The sequence below is a fragment of the Myotis myotis genome, unplaced genomic scaffold, assembly GCF_014108235.1.
Source record: "Myotis myotis isolate mMyoMyo1 unplaced genomic scaffold, mMyoMyo1.p scaffold_m19_p_2, whole genome shotgun sequence".
NCBI classification, from domain to species: Eukaryota; Metazoa; Chordata; class Mammalia; order Chiroptera; family Vespertilionidae; genus Myotis; species Myotis myotis.
In genome coordinates this window covers 138,798,888-138,814,062 of record NW_023416324.1, presented here as the reverse complement: position 1 = coordinate 138,814,062, position 15,175 = coordinate 138,798,888, and the positions used below count along the sequence as shown (strand labels likewise).

The 15,175-nt window shown below is 38.8% G+C and overlaps 1 protein-coding gene across 3 annotated transcripts in view; it reads right to left on the bottom strand.

Annotated features, from left to right (window-relative positions):
- DCBLD2 (discoidin, CUB and LCCL domain containing 2) overlaps nt 1-15,175 on the bottom strand; it is a 98,506-nt gene that overhangs the window by 18,622 nt on the left and 64,709 nt on the right. For all 3 annotated transcript variants that reach the window (XM_036350644.1, XM_036350646.1, XM_036350645.1), the window contains 7 exons: nt 13,980-14,031; nt 10,828-10,900; nt 10,388-10,521; nt 8,324-8,364; nt 7,302-7,517; nt 6,396-6,520; nt 747-897 (listed from right to left, as the gene is read on the bottom strand). In XM_036350644.1, the coding sequence (XP_036206537.1) occupies nt 747-897; nt 6,396-6,520; nt 7,302-7,517; nt 8,324-8,364; nt 10,388-10,521; nt 10,828-10,900; nt 13,980-14,031 (792 nt within the window). The remainder of the gene's footprint in view (nt 1-746; nt 898-6,395; nt 6,521-7,301; nt 7,518-8,323; nt 8,365-10,387; nt 10,522-10,827; nt 10,901-13,979; nt 14,032-15,175) is intronic.

The window sequence follows — 15,175 nt, the reverse complement described above, 5'->3', positions numbered from 1 at the left end:
ATGTCTTTACCATTTCCTAGAATACTTAATACTGCACAGTAATTTTAAATCTCAGAGAAATATGTCAGAAGGATAAATATATTCTGTGTTAAAAGCACATATATACTGGGATTTCTCAGTTTTTAAATAAGCTGAGAGTAATCTTCTTAAGAAGGAAAATAATGGGGAGGCAAATAACGTTGAACTCTAAAGCTATAAAAATTTAATTGCATTTTGATAGACTACCCATCAATTCATTTGAGAAATATTTATGGAGGGACCCCTATGTGTTAGGCACGGTGGTAGTTCTTAGAGCTACAATAGTAAACAAAGTATTAAAACATTATATAATATTGAAGGAAGTTACTCCCACTTTTAATTTATTCAAAGTAAAAGTCACTTAGACTGAAGTTACTAGTATAATCAATCATTAGTGTTTATGTGATATGAATATTATATTACATGAGGCCTGATTAAAAATTAAGATTGAGAGAAAAAAAATTAAGATTGAGAATAGATTTGGAAAGCAATCTCATTATATCATCTCATGAATGATGCCCTCTATCCAACTTGTAATTTTGAAAATAACTTTGATGTCTAACTTTTTAAGATGATAACTGTTTCTTTTTAAAAATTCCTTTAAGAAGATAATATCATTTAGAGGTTAGACACATTGTTATTAACTACCTTCTCTGAGAACAGCAGTTAATTAGCATTTTTAATTAATCCAGTGAAAATAGCATGTCTGAAATATACTGTGGCTTTACCTTTAAGAATAAACTGGCATCCCAGCAGCTCCACTTTCATGGCAATTTTCTGCTGCCATTGGGTAGGATTCACTCTAATAAAACGTGCAATAATTGGTGGCAAAAAGTTATTACGCACATCCTGGTGATAATCTTTGTTTCCTTGAAATATCTTTAAAAAACAACAAAAAATTGGTACTTTACATCAACAGAGGCCAGGGCTAAATTGCTCCACTGAAACATGTTTTTGTTTTGGGCCTTAAATGAGATCTGCAAAGTATGACAATAAGAATTAATTTTTAAGAAAATAAATGAATCACAATTTTGAAAACTATTAAGATGTTGCACATTCTTTCTTTAAAAAAAAATAATTTTTCCCATCACCATTTACCCCCTCTGTGCCCTCTTCCACCTTCTCCCATCCCCCCTACCCAATCACCACACTGTTGGTTGTGTCAATGAGCTCTCTCCCTTCTTTGCTTGATTCCCCTCCACCCCCCTCCATACTCCTCGGAACTGTCTGCCTGCTCTCTATCTAGAGTCTGTCTCTATTTTAAGAAGCTTCACATTTTTCATCAAAAATTTATTAAAAAAACCCCACTATGAAATATAAAAATGATTTTAAGATGATGCAAACATAACAAGAATGCTAACTTGGCAATCTGAGACGAGAGCTTCAACTGTAATAATATGGTAAATTGTTATTAATAATTAGTAACTCCAGTCCAATGGAATTACCAACCATTCCATATTTGTTTAAATATGTTGACTTTATTTTCCAAATAAAGCCTAACTGAACATATGAGATCTTAGAGGAAATGCTTTACTGTGAACTTTTCATAATTTTTCTCCCAATAAATAGACTGAAAGTGAGCATATACTAACACAACAGATATACACCTCCACCTAGTGGATAAACTACATAAACACAGTTCCCATATTCTGTTTTCTTGTTGCTCTTTGAGCCAGAAAATTGACAGTTACTTGCCTAATTTAACGATCATCACCAAACAGTAACAAATGCATTATATACCCCTTAGGTAAAAATATAATTTTAAAGTAATATCTCATTCCCTCAACTATTCAAGCAAATGACAGTACCTTACACTGGAAAAGCTCTTAATTACAAAGCATTTCATAAGATTAACTCAGTTGCTCTTCATGACAACCCTGTGATCAGACAGAACCCAGGAAACTGAAGCTCAGAATGGGATGCCGCGGCCAGTCAGTGATAGAGCAGTGACTTGAATCTGCGTCTTCTGATTTATGCTCAGGGCTCTACTAAGCAAAAAAGAGCCCTCCTGTTCCTTCAGGCCAAATCATCGATAGTTTCTAAAGACCATCAATAAGTGAGCACCTGCCTAAAATCAAAGTGGTTTGTTTTTACTAGTTAAGGTAAGAGCAAGTAAATGTTTACTTCCTCAATCAAGCCATTTCCAAATATTATAGCTATTTTTTTCCTGGCTGATTCACATGACATTAGATTGCAAATTTCTAGGATGTATTAATATCCTTCATTTTCTAAGAGGTTTATTTTGAAATTACAATAATCTCCACACTAGTAAGCTTCCATTATTTCCTCAAATATACTTTGAAATAAAATAAAGGCAATATTATTTACAGTTTATTGAATTAGTGGAACAAATAATAAATAAACATAAAAACTACATCCCTGAAATTTTACTCCATACTGCAGTCTCACTCTAAAAAAAAAATTTAAAGGAAACAGATTTTATAAAAACTAAGTAAGCCCTAGTTGGTTTGGCACAGTGGATAACAGTGGATAGAGTGTTGGCCAGCGGACCAAGGGGTCCTGGGTTCGATTCCAGTCAAGGGCACATACCTCGGTTGCAGGCTCCTCCTGGCCCATGCCCTGGTCAGGGCTTGTGTAGGAAGCAACCAATTGTTGTGTTTCTCTCACATCGATGTTTCTCTCTGTCTTTCCCTTTCTCTTCCACTTTCCACTCTCCCTAAAAAAACAAAAAACAAACCCCACAAAAACACACCAAAAACAAAAACAAAACCGAAGTAAAATAGATTTGCTATAGTCTGGTCAGCATGGCTCAGTGGTTGAGCACTGACCTATGAACTAGTAAGTCATGGTTCAATTCCTGATCAAGCCACATGCCTGGGTTGGGGGCTTGGTCCCAGGTGGGCAGCATGCAGGAAGTAGCTGATCAATGACTCTCTCTTATTGATATTTCTATCTCTCTCCCTCTCTCTTCTTCTCTGAAATCAATTTTTTAAAAAAGATTTACTATAGTTAACCTATGAACATCTATTATAAATTCCTATGTAGAGGGAGGTTTGCAAGGTGTCATGAGGCAAAAATGAAAATGGAAGTCAAAGTCTCCATTCTCAGGAAACTTAAATTTATTGGTTGTTAGCACACACAAATATGGCATACTATTAAAAGCAACATATTATAAAAACAAGTTGTACACACATTCCCATTTCAAAACAAAACTCAAAACTCTCTCAATCTGCATGTATGTGCTCATGCACATCTGCATGCTTTGAAAGGGTGTAAAGATGAATACACCAATTATCCTTGATGGAGCTGATGGGCTAACATAAGTTAGTTAAAAGACTTATTTCGTATAGTTCCATGCCAGGACTTCCATTTCTATCCATGATTGGATTTAACCTTTTGCTTTCCATTTCTGAGAAATCAAATAAAATATATGAAATCAAATAAAAATGGTTTTCAGACACTGGACAACAGGCAGCATAGGGAGATAATCCCTAAGAAAAGGGAAACAAATGAGGTGAGCCCTTCTCCTGTCCCAATATTGCTTAGAGAAAGCCTGGTGTTTCACTGAATCAAGGAGACAGAACTCAGAGATGAGAGGCTAAGGCAGCCAGAATTTGCAGGGTACAGTATAGGAGGGAAGAAGACTGCAGAAAGACTTCAGAGATCTGTAGGAAGATTCCCTTTAAATCTTCAGCTGTATATGAAGAAACTGTCTCAGGACAGGTGAAAAACCACCAGAGAGGAGCCAGTAGAACAATTCCAAGAGCCACAGAGAGCTGGGAACAGCTCACACTGCCAACAGCCAGAGTGAAGAAACACATGGGATGTTGGACTGAATATTTAGAACACTATTTCCTCAGTAGTAGGGAAAAATTAGAAAAGGCTGCTTAAGTCCTACGTAATAAAGCAAAAATGCAAGCTTTGAAAAGATAAAGATTTTCAAGTAATCTGTGTCCCAGAGTGAAGTTTAAACAAAATTAAAGGAATAATACAAAATGAAATCTAACACCAAACAATGAAGTTTACAATTTCTACAATGCAAATATAGTTTACCAGTCAAAAGTTATCAGACATGTAAAATATGACCCATAAATCAATCAACATAAAAAGATCTAGGACATATTAGTAGATAGAATTAGTAGACAAGGGCATTGAGTTATTATATACTCCACATATTTCAGAGGTAATGGAGAAAGCATGAGCATGTTAGTGAAAGACATGGGAGAAAATGTAAAGACCCCACCAGAAAATCCAGAGGTGAAAATACAATACTGAAGATAAACACACAGGACAGGGTTAATAGCATATCAGACATTCTAGACTAGATTACTAAATTTGAACACAAAACAGTAGAAATTTTTAAAGCTAGAACACAAAAGATGAAAACAATGAATAGCATCAGTGAACTGTAAGACATCTTCAGAAGTCATAATATTCATGTAATTAGAACTGAAGAGGAGACATATTTGGGTAAAAAAAAAAAGGCCTACAATTTTCCAAATTTGATGCAAATTATAACCCACAGATCCAAGAAGCTCAAAGCCCAAGAAGAAGAAACAATAAGACAACTACATAAAGCACATCATAATCAAGTAACTTGAAACAAACGATAAAAAGAAAATCTTAAAAGTAGCCAAGGGGAAAAAAAAGACACATTACATATTGAGCAATAATGATTAAGAAAGTAGCAGAATTCTCGCTCAAACAGTGCAAACCAGAAAACAATGTAAGCATAATTAAACTATTGAAACCAGAAACTGTCAACCTAGAATTCTCAACTCAGTGAAACTATCTTTCAAAATGAAATAAAAAAAATCTTTTTCAGAAATATAATTCAATGTTCTTAGGTGTTTTTATAATATAAATATGGACAATTTTTACAATTTCAAAAAATTCACTATACTTCATAAATATAAATATTATACAAATAAATGTGGATGTGCTAAGAATAAAAGGTAGTCAAGTTTGGGGGCATTAGAAGATAGAAATGGAGACAATATTGTTATTTGCTTCAATGGGCTGAGGCTCATCAAATATGAAGTTCATGTGATACCAAGTAGGAGAGAGGAAAGAAGGCCTTGAATAACAGCAAAAGAGTTTAGATTCATATGAAAGACTATAGAAGCCCCTGCAGTTTTTGAACAGATGAGAAAAGTGGTAAATGAAGATATATTAATATCTCTATATATAAAAGCCTAAATGACCATTAAGACCAGTAGCTATGATGTGCACTGACCACCAGGGGGCAGACGCTCAACACAGGAGCTGCCTCCTGGTGGTCAGTGCACTCCCACAGCCAAGCTCCCACGGCCAGCCAACCTCCCCCGGTGCCTCCCCTGTCCTGCAAACCTCCTGCGCCCCCCCACCCCAGCAGGCCCTGTCTGGCAGGCGGCAGGAGGCCCCAGCCAGCCCAGACCCAATTGGGACTGGGCAAGACAGCCCCAGTAGGTCCTGATCACTGGCCAGGCCTAGGGACCCCACCCATGCATGAATTTTGTGCACTGGGCCTCTAGTATCATATTTCTGATAGAGAACTGATAGTATCATGTAACTAAAACAAAACTCACAGAGAACTGATAATATCGTGTAACTATCAAAACTCGTTAAAAATATGTGCTCATCTATCAATTCTTGATGGGAGGACTCTACCTTCACCTGGGACATGGACTCTTTTTTTTTTTTTAATATATTTTATTGATTTTTTACAGAGAGGAAGGGAGAGAGATAGAGAGTTAGAAACATCGATGAGAGAGAAACATCGATCAGCTGCCTCCTACACATCTCCTACTGGGGATATGCCCGCAACCCAGGTACATACCCTTGACCGGAATCGAACCTGGGACCTTTCAGTTTGCAGGCCGACGCTCTATCCACTGAGCCAAACCGGTTTCGGCGGGACATGGACTCTTGTAATTACAAGATCCTTGTGGTGGAGCAAGGGCCAGGAGCCAGGTGAAAGTGATAAACATTTAGATGGGAGCCACCTGTGCCTACTCTCAACCCTTCTCAACCCCTTCAGCTGGTCTACCACGTTTCAGCACTGTCATGTTTATTAATTTATGTACCACAGTAGAAATCTGGAAACAAATTAGGCTTTTCCAACATCCTGTGTATTGAAATGAAAAGCTTTTTAAAGACAAGAAATTATAAGTTCCCTTTTAGAATTTCCTAATAAGGTATCTAAAAATTGAATTAAAATGTAGTGAAAAAAAAGAATCAATAAATTATTTAACCCTCACAATCATCAAAAGTGATCTAGAACCACTGCGAATTTCCTAACCATACTAAAATGACCAGAAGAGGGCAGAGTAAGATCAAACGATATTTAACTTTTAGCCCACACAGGAGCTCCTGTGACTTTTGGCTAAGGTTCATTTAAAAAAATGTTTTTAAAAATACCTTGTTAATCATTTTACCTTATCCTGCTCCACACCAGGCTCTCTGTACACAGTCCACCTCTGCCCATCATCACTGTATAGAATTCGGTAGGCTGACACATAGTAGTTATGCTCCACCATGGTGGAGCCAGTGGTCACAATGCCTGAGGAATGGAGAGTTGCTTTCATTAATGCACATGGTCTGGTCTTTGAAGTTTGTTCACCACTGAAACATAAACACTGTTCAAACATCTTTGCCCATAACACATTACCACATCTAAGTGCAAGGTTTCATTAAATAGTACCAAAATCCTGGGCTTTGTTCCCTTGTAGAGACTGGGAGAATTATGAGCACACATAAGGAAAGAAACATTCTATTTTAGCAGCCCGTGTTCATATCATTGTAAAATATATTGCACCTATGGAGTAAAAATGACTTCCTAGGAATGAACAGATTAAAGATGATTACTATTATTTTCGGTACCAAAGCAAAATAAATCTTTAACAAAACCAATCCCAACCAATTATGCTGATCACTTGCTAAATTGCTCTAAATAATTAAATTCATACTCAGCACATGTGGAATATTATTTATAGCACTGAGAGTACACTCTTTGAACATAAATTTCTTTTAATGACTATAATAGATGGCTATTTCAGATGTCTCCAGGTCCCTTTACTGAAACACTACCTTAAAAGAATCTTATTACAATAAGAAAAGCTAATAAGACTCAAATACCAACTCCTCTCCTCTGTCACGCTTTTTATAAAACCATCTTTAGTAGTACTAACACCAGTAAAAAAAAATTAAAACCACATAATTAAATTTGCAGTGACTTAAGTTTCTATAAAAATCTTAGATGTCACCAGGTTTTAAAATAAAATCATAAGCTGTTCTAAAAAAAGAAAAATCATAAATTTTTCTAAAAAATTACAACTCTTAACCTGTTATCTTCTTTTCCTTGTTGAGATCTATTTGTAACCACTGATACTCATCAGTGGCAAAAGCAGCCCAGGGAGGCCCCGGTTTCTTCAGCCTGGCCTTTTCGGGTCTCCAGCTGTTCTCCTGCCCTGTGTGGTCCGTCCACTCCAGCACAGATGAAGCTGTTATCTGAGGATCGGCAATCACACCAGACTCCATGCCCAGAGTTCCATAACAACCTGAAACAAAAAAGAAAGTCACTATTTCCAGCTATAAACTTAAAATCTATAAAAACTTGCTCACTGCAAACTTTCTATTGTACCTGTACACACTAAAGCAAATACTACACTGTAATAGAAAAATTTCAAAACTAGGCACATGTTTTTTGGGTCTGTGTTTTGTGTCTTGTCAGGAACTGTGTGTATTTATTTATGAGCAATCATTAGTTTAATGGTGATATATTACCCTCTCCCCAGACAAGCTCCCAGGTCAATGGGTGACTCACACTCCTTCAGGTGTTTGCTCAAATGTTCCATTCTCCCTGAGGCTTGTCCTGATCCCATCAGTACCTCCTGCATTGGCTAGCCTTCCTCCTTCATTTTCTACATATTTTATAATATTATAAACAATTCATAAATAATAACTGACTTATTCACTATTTATTGTCCATCTCTCGCTACCAGAACGTAAGCTCCAGGAAAGCAAAATTTTGTTGATTATGCTCACTGTTGTCTTCCTAGACCAGAAGAGTCCCTGACGAATAAAGGAAGGCACTCAAATATTTTCAGTCAAATGAATGAATTACTTCTTCAAACAAGTTCAAAAATCACCTTTCCTAGAAAAAAATTCCTTGCTTCCATGATCATTTTCCTATTAACATAGAACTTCACTTATTTCATTCATTATTTTATTAAATGCCCTTAAAACCTCATAGGTGTTATTGTGGCAACTAAATAAGAAAGTACAACAAACAGCAACTAGCACAATGTCTGACATCCAGTGTTATAAAAATTATAGTAAGTTATAAAGTCCATGAAAGGCTTACCACTCGTCTTGAATGTGAAAAGACTTGTAGATAAGTGTCCCCTGAAAGAGAGAAAGTATTTTTTTTGTGACATATCACATAACACATGAGTTCCCCATATTTGTCTTAGTAAACCTTTTTGTGTTTAATGTATAAAGAACTAAGAGTATTCTCTGGCTATATATTAGACAATTCATAAACTCCTAGTTAAAATTAAAAGTCTATTTTCTAAGCAGAACTTCTGACATCAGCATAAATGTCTCTACAAGTATCTAGTTTCATATGACTGTGCAAATGTGTTCTCGTAACACATTTCTCTTTTATCTTGAGTATATATTTGAGTATATATTTCTCTTTTATCTCTTTTCATGAAATAGACTCCTAAGCCTTTCCTATGGCAACTGCTTCTGGTGAAGGTGCACTGAAAGGGGTAAGTCTCAGACAAGGAGGTTCCAATTTCCTGGGGTAAACAGGCTATTGCTGAGAGAGACTGCATTTGTTACAGGGAATCAGCATATCTAGAACAAGTTATAGTGTTGCAGGGCAGTACTGCACTTCAATTTCAAAGATTGGGGCTCCTGCCCTGAGCACAACATCCAGGTCATTACAAGTGGATGCAACTTGTCCTTATTTAAGTACTAGAGCCCCAGTGCATGAAATTCGTGCAAAGGAAGGTGGGGTCCCTAAGCCCGGCCTGCACCCTCTCCAATCCAGGATTCCTGCAGGATGGGGCCTAAACCGGCAGTTGGACATCCCTCTCTCAGTCCAGGACTGCTGGCTCCTAACCGCTTGCCTGCCTGCCTGCTTGATCACCCCTAACTGCCTCTGCTTGCCGACCTGATCGCCCCCTAACTGGTACCCTGCTGGCCTGGTTGCCCCCTAACTGGTCCCCTGCTGGCCTGGTTGCCCCCTAAATGCCCCCTGCTGGCCTGGTTGCCCCCTAACTGGTCCCCTGACGGCCTGATTGCCCTCTGATTTCCCCCCTGCTGGCCTGATCGCCCCCTAACTGTCTGGAAGTCGGACGTCCAGAAGATTTCTGGTCAATCTGGTCTAATTAGCATATTACCCTTTTATTAGTATAGATGAGAAAGAGAATTCATAAAAAACTCTGTCCAAAGACAGACCATGGGAAAGAAAGAATCTTCATAAAAGCATCTAGAAGAAACCAAAAGAAGGAAAGGAAGCTGACTGCATACTAGTGATGGGTATATAGCCCTGGCATGGCTTGTTCTGTGTGGCCCGCGAGCAAAGCATCATTTTTACATGGTTAGAGGGTTGTAAATGAAACAAAAAAGGGAAAAGTGACAGAGCCATGTGCCCCAGAAAGGCCTAAAATATTTGCTAGCTGGTCCTTTACAGAAAAAAATCTGCTGACTCCTGCTTTCTACAGCTGAGGGTGTGGTCCACTCCTGTCTTCTGCATGGAAACTGGCCCAGGGCCTCTGAAGAGAAGCTGGTTTCAGACAGACTCAGTACTGTGTGTAGAACTGAGCATTCCCAAGAGGCAAGATTCATAGACACAGATGAGGAGTACTGCATTTCTATCTAATGTCTGAACTTCTGCTTATTTATGCCTAGTCTAAGTTTTGTAAAATAGTGGAATGTCATGGGAACCATGAAAATACATTCTGAATATATTCTCTGAGGATGAGAGGGAGATTCATAATACTACCACTTCTGATTAATGTCAAAATTTAATTCACATCAAAGTGTTTCAATTATTCTCAGTTCATCCTGGGTCACACAGGCTATAAGGAACACAGTAGTTATGTGTTCTGGTCTTTTATATCAAGTATGGATTCAACAAAATACTTCTAGACTCTTATTCTCCGCTTTTTTAACACTTTGAAAAGAAGAAACAAACCAATCAAGCTTGCAAATGACTACCTTTGGACAGAGAACAAGCCAGTAGTACAACCTTGCCTGTCCTCCTCAGTACATGCAGACACTGAGCACACAAAAATGTAAGAGCTAAGTGCACAAATGGTATTTCCTGAACACCACTAACTGTTACATTGCTGAGGCCTTACCAGTCCCCATCCCGCCCCTGCCCAGCCTGCTTATTATAAACAGCATGTATACTTACACCACAGACGTGACGTTGTTAGCCAAAGAACTTTCATAGTACGGGATACCTTTACTAATTACAACACTGATCTGGCCACCCAGGGTGTTTGACACCACTCCTGCATGCACACCAGCCATGCACAATGGCGAGGACTTGAGAAAGGGGAAAAAAAAGTCAGTTTTTTTCTTTTCTTTTGATAATTCATAAATAAGACTTACACTTCCTCAAGAAATTAGTTTATCTGGGCAGTTTTCTCAATAAACATGGGACAGATTATTGATGCCATAACACACATTTTTTTAGAAGAAAAATAATAAAACATTACATATTTCCAAAAACAAACAATTCCTTAGAAAAACATCACAACAAAGATATACAATAGGTACACATTTACCTATTCTGAAATTTAAAAACATAAAGTCCTATCACAACTTTAACATAGTCTACAGGCAACTTACATCTCTATATCCATGAGGGACTGTACCAGATATCTCAGCAAAAGGAAGCAGACAACCAGCTGGGCAGTACTTACTATGAAATAAAAACAAGTTAAAGGGCATATACTACTGTGGTTTTTTTTTGGGAAAAGACCAAAAGCATCACATAACCATTTTCAGTTCAATGTGAATATCATTATCATCATCTCACCACTCTGAGAACCAGCACTCCTAAAAAGCCCTTTCAGACTTTCTCCGATCTGCCCACACACATCTTTACCCACAAATTTACAATTGTCTCTTATTTACAAACAGCTCTGATCATTTCATTTCATAATGAATACAGACATATTTCTATTGTAAAATCTATTCACCATATTTAATAGCTACATGATATTCTATTTTGTGGATAAACCATATTTATTTTACCCATCCCCTATCGATCAAATTTATGTTGGTCTTAAAAAATGTTTTGTATGCTTTCATTCACTCATACATTCACGCACTCACTCACCCACCTATGCACTCAACACATTTACTTGAATGTCTAAGTACTGGGCTGTGCTGACACACAGGGTTTACAAATGTCAACCAAACAAACATGGCTCCTGTCCTCAATGTGTTTACCTTCCAGTGGTGGGGAAGACATTAAACTGACACACAGATAGTTAATTAGATTATGATTCGGTTATGAAGAAGAGGAACTCTATGAAGTAACTGGGAGGAATCTAACTTAATAAAAGTAATACACATTTTGAATAGACTTACTAAGTGCTAGACAGCATTCTAAGTGCTTCCAGTAATCCACGTAAGAACCCTATGTGGTAGGTACTATTATTATCCTCATTTTACAGATGAGGACACTGAGGAACTGTTGGGTGACATGGCTGGTAAGTGGCAGATACCTCCAGGGTCTGCTCACAACAGGCTCTGCACTGCCTGGGTCAGGGCGTCGGGGAATGGGCTCTGAAGAAGTGTAACGCATCCCCATCAAAAGGCACTGCATGCCCTTGAGGCATGGAACTGTGTGCGGGGAACTGAGGATGACCAGTGCAGGTGAACTGCAGTCAGCAAGGGAGTTAGTGTGAGAGGAGGCTAAAGTGGGGGCAGGGGCCAGATCATGCAGAGGCCTTGTGGGCTATGGTGAGGAGTCTGGAATACAATTCTAAGTAAAAACAGAACGTTAGTAAAGGCTTTCGACAGTATCTGTACACAATCTGGTTCATATCTTTAAGAGAGTACTGTGGCCACTAGGAAGGAACCATGAGTGGACGCTGGGACAGTTAGGCAGACAGTGCAGTAGTCCAGGCGAGAGAGGATGGCAGCTCGCATTTGGGCAGTGACAACGAAGCTAGAGAGTGGAGGGCACAAGACAGCGCACCCTCTACCAGGCTGTGTGCCTTACACTGATGCCAGAGCTAACTCTGCAGACCAGGGTCCCCCACAAGTGCTGAAGAGCGACCCATCCCATAGAGACAGAACCATTTCTGAAGACAAAGCAAAGGTTCTTTGTGAAGAGGTAGTGAGTTGCAGGGAGGTTAGTGAGATGGTTTCAGAAGATGAGAATGACTTTGCCAAGTAGAGAGGAGTAAAGGGATCCCAGGCCAAAGTTCTGAGAGTTCAGAGCAGTGTAAGTGGTCCACAGCTATTTCAACATGAATGCATGAGACAAGATTAGAAAAATGGCCAAGACCCTGGGCCAGGATCCTGAACACCAAGCTAAGGAATCTGGATAACTTTTGTCTTAATTAGGAGCACCTGGAGATTTGTAAGCTGGAGAATGATGAGATATGTACTTTAAAAAATAGCTTGGGATACAGAGGCAGAGCTGCCTCAAACAGATTGTCAAACTGCAGCAGGAAGGCTGGGGAGGGTTGCGGGGCAGGAGGTAGGGGGGTAAGAGATCAACTAAAGGACTTGTATGCATGCATATAAGCATAACCAGTGGACATAAGACATTGGGGGATAGGGGAGGCTAGGGGACTGTCTAGGGCGGGGGGATAAAATGGACACATATGTAATACCCTTTGTAATACTTTAAGCAATAAAAATTAAAAAAAAAAAATAGCTTGGCAGCAACCTCAATAGCAGCATAATGCCAGCAAAGGTTAGAAATGAAAGGAAAAATCAATTAGAGGTTCATTCTAGTCAAAGCATGGGATGAGGGCATAAAGCACGGAAATTGTACAGAAATGCTACTTGGGTAAGAACACTGAAATTCCATAATAGCCTAAACCATTTTCTTGTCCTTTTATAGAAGACTAAAGGCCCGGTCCTTTGGGGAGGAGGGGGGGCTCCCTCAGCCCAGCCTGCACCCTCTCGCAGTTCAGGACCCCTCAGGGGATATCTGACTGATGGCTTAGGCCCACTCCCTGGGAGATTGGGCCTAAGCCGTCAGTCAGACATCCCTCTGGCAGCCTGGGAGTCCTTGAGCAATGTCTGACTAATGTCTTAGCGCTGCTGCAGAGGCAGGAGAGGCTCCTGCCACCGCCACTGTGCTGGCCAGCCAAGAGCCAGCTTCTGGCTGAGTGGCGCTCCTCCTGTGGAAGCACACTGAACACCAGGGGGCAGCTCCTGCATTGAGCATTTGCCCCCTTGTGGTCAGTGCGCATCATAGTGACTAGTCATTCCACTGTTATGGTCAATGTGCATATTACCCTTTTATTATATAGGACTATAGGCCTGGTGCATGAATTTGTGCATGGGTGGGACCACAGAAGGGTTTGCCAGCCGGGGGAGGGACTGGGGAAGTTGGCTGTGGGAACGCACTGACCACCAGGGAGCAGCCTGGGTTGAGCCTCTGCCCCCTGGTTGTCAGTGCGTTCCATAGCAACTGGTTGACCGGTCATTCGGACATAACGGTCACTGAGGCTTTTATATATATAGATAACTCTTCTACTTAGTAGTTTTGCCAGATTTTGAAGAGCAACTAGTTTTACTTTGAAAGTATATTACAATTACATTTTCATTGTGGAGAGGATCCAAATGCTACAATTAATGAAAAACTTAAACATGGTAACTCAATGGCTTTAAATAAACTCTGGTTTATTGAGTGAGGTCTTAGAACAACGTCTATGTCACAATGTATATTAATCTTAAGTGTATAAAGAATGAGGATGAAGTTGATAATGGTAAATTTAAGGGGGGAAAAAAGGGCACAAATATGGTCATACCTGAACTCAGGTTCCAAAAAGCTGGATGCAGTGTCTAAACAAGTAATTAGATCTAGAAAAGCAAAAATAAAAAAAGCATTCAGTAATACATAGATTCACTCTTGCTGAAACACTGTTTCCAAATCCCAAATCATATTGTTCTAAATTTCAAAATTCTCAACAGCTGTCAAAGTGGTACTAATAACATTTTACAAATTTTTGTTAATCAAGATTTCTTTCTGTTTTAAGTATCTTGATTTCTGGGCTATGCATCCCCAATGCTGTTTACTACATCACCTCAATCACATATATAAAGGGTGGGGCAAAAGTAGGATTATAGTTGCAAGTAGGTGAAACAGAGTTTATTCTTGTATTATTTTCCGTACAAACAATGTAAGCCCACTTTTAACTCACCCTGTATATGAAAGGTACATAGATAAGTATAATTTATAGCCTTTAAACGGCTTCTATAAAATGTAACCCCCCCCCCCAAAAAAAAAACCCACTATTTTAGTTATTGTGTGACTAAACATGATCCTTTGCTGGTTACAACAGGAAAATGATGACAAAAGAGAGGTGAGTTAATTCTGAATAACTGCAACTCAAATCTGGTCCATGGCAGGACCAGCAGCATCAGCATTTTCCAGGAACTTATTAGAAATTCATACAAAGAGCATGGAAGTGTGCCTTCCTCTGGAATTTTTTGGAATAGCCTAAGGAGGATAGGTTTTAGTTCTTCTTTAAGCATTTAGTAAAACTCCACTGTGAAGCCGTCCAGACCAGGGCTTTTATTTGTTGGAAGGTTTTTGATTACTGCTTCAATTTCATAGGTAGTTATTGGCCTATTCATGTTTTTTATTCTTCCTGATTGAGTTTTGGAAGATTGTATTTTTCTAGAAATATGCCCATTTCTTCTAGGTTGTCGAGTTTGTTGGAGTAGAGCTGTTCATAGTATTTTTTTACAATCCTTTGTATTTCTGTGGGATCTGTTGTTATTTAGCCTCTTTCATTTCTGATTTTATTTATTTGGGTCCTCTCTCTGTTTCTTGGTAAGCCTGGCTAGAGGTTCATCACTCTTGTTTATCCGTTCAAAGAACCAGCTCTTGATTTTATTGATCTTTTGTATTTTTTGTGTGTGTGTGTTTTTTTTTTCTCTATGTCATTTATTTATGCTCTGATATTTATTATTTCCTTCCTTCTACTTGCTCTGGGTTTTT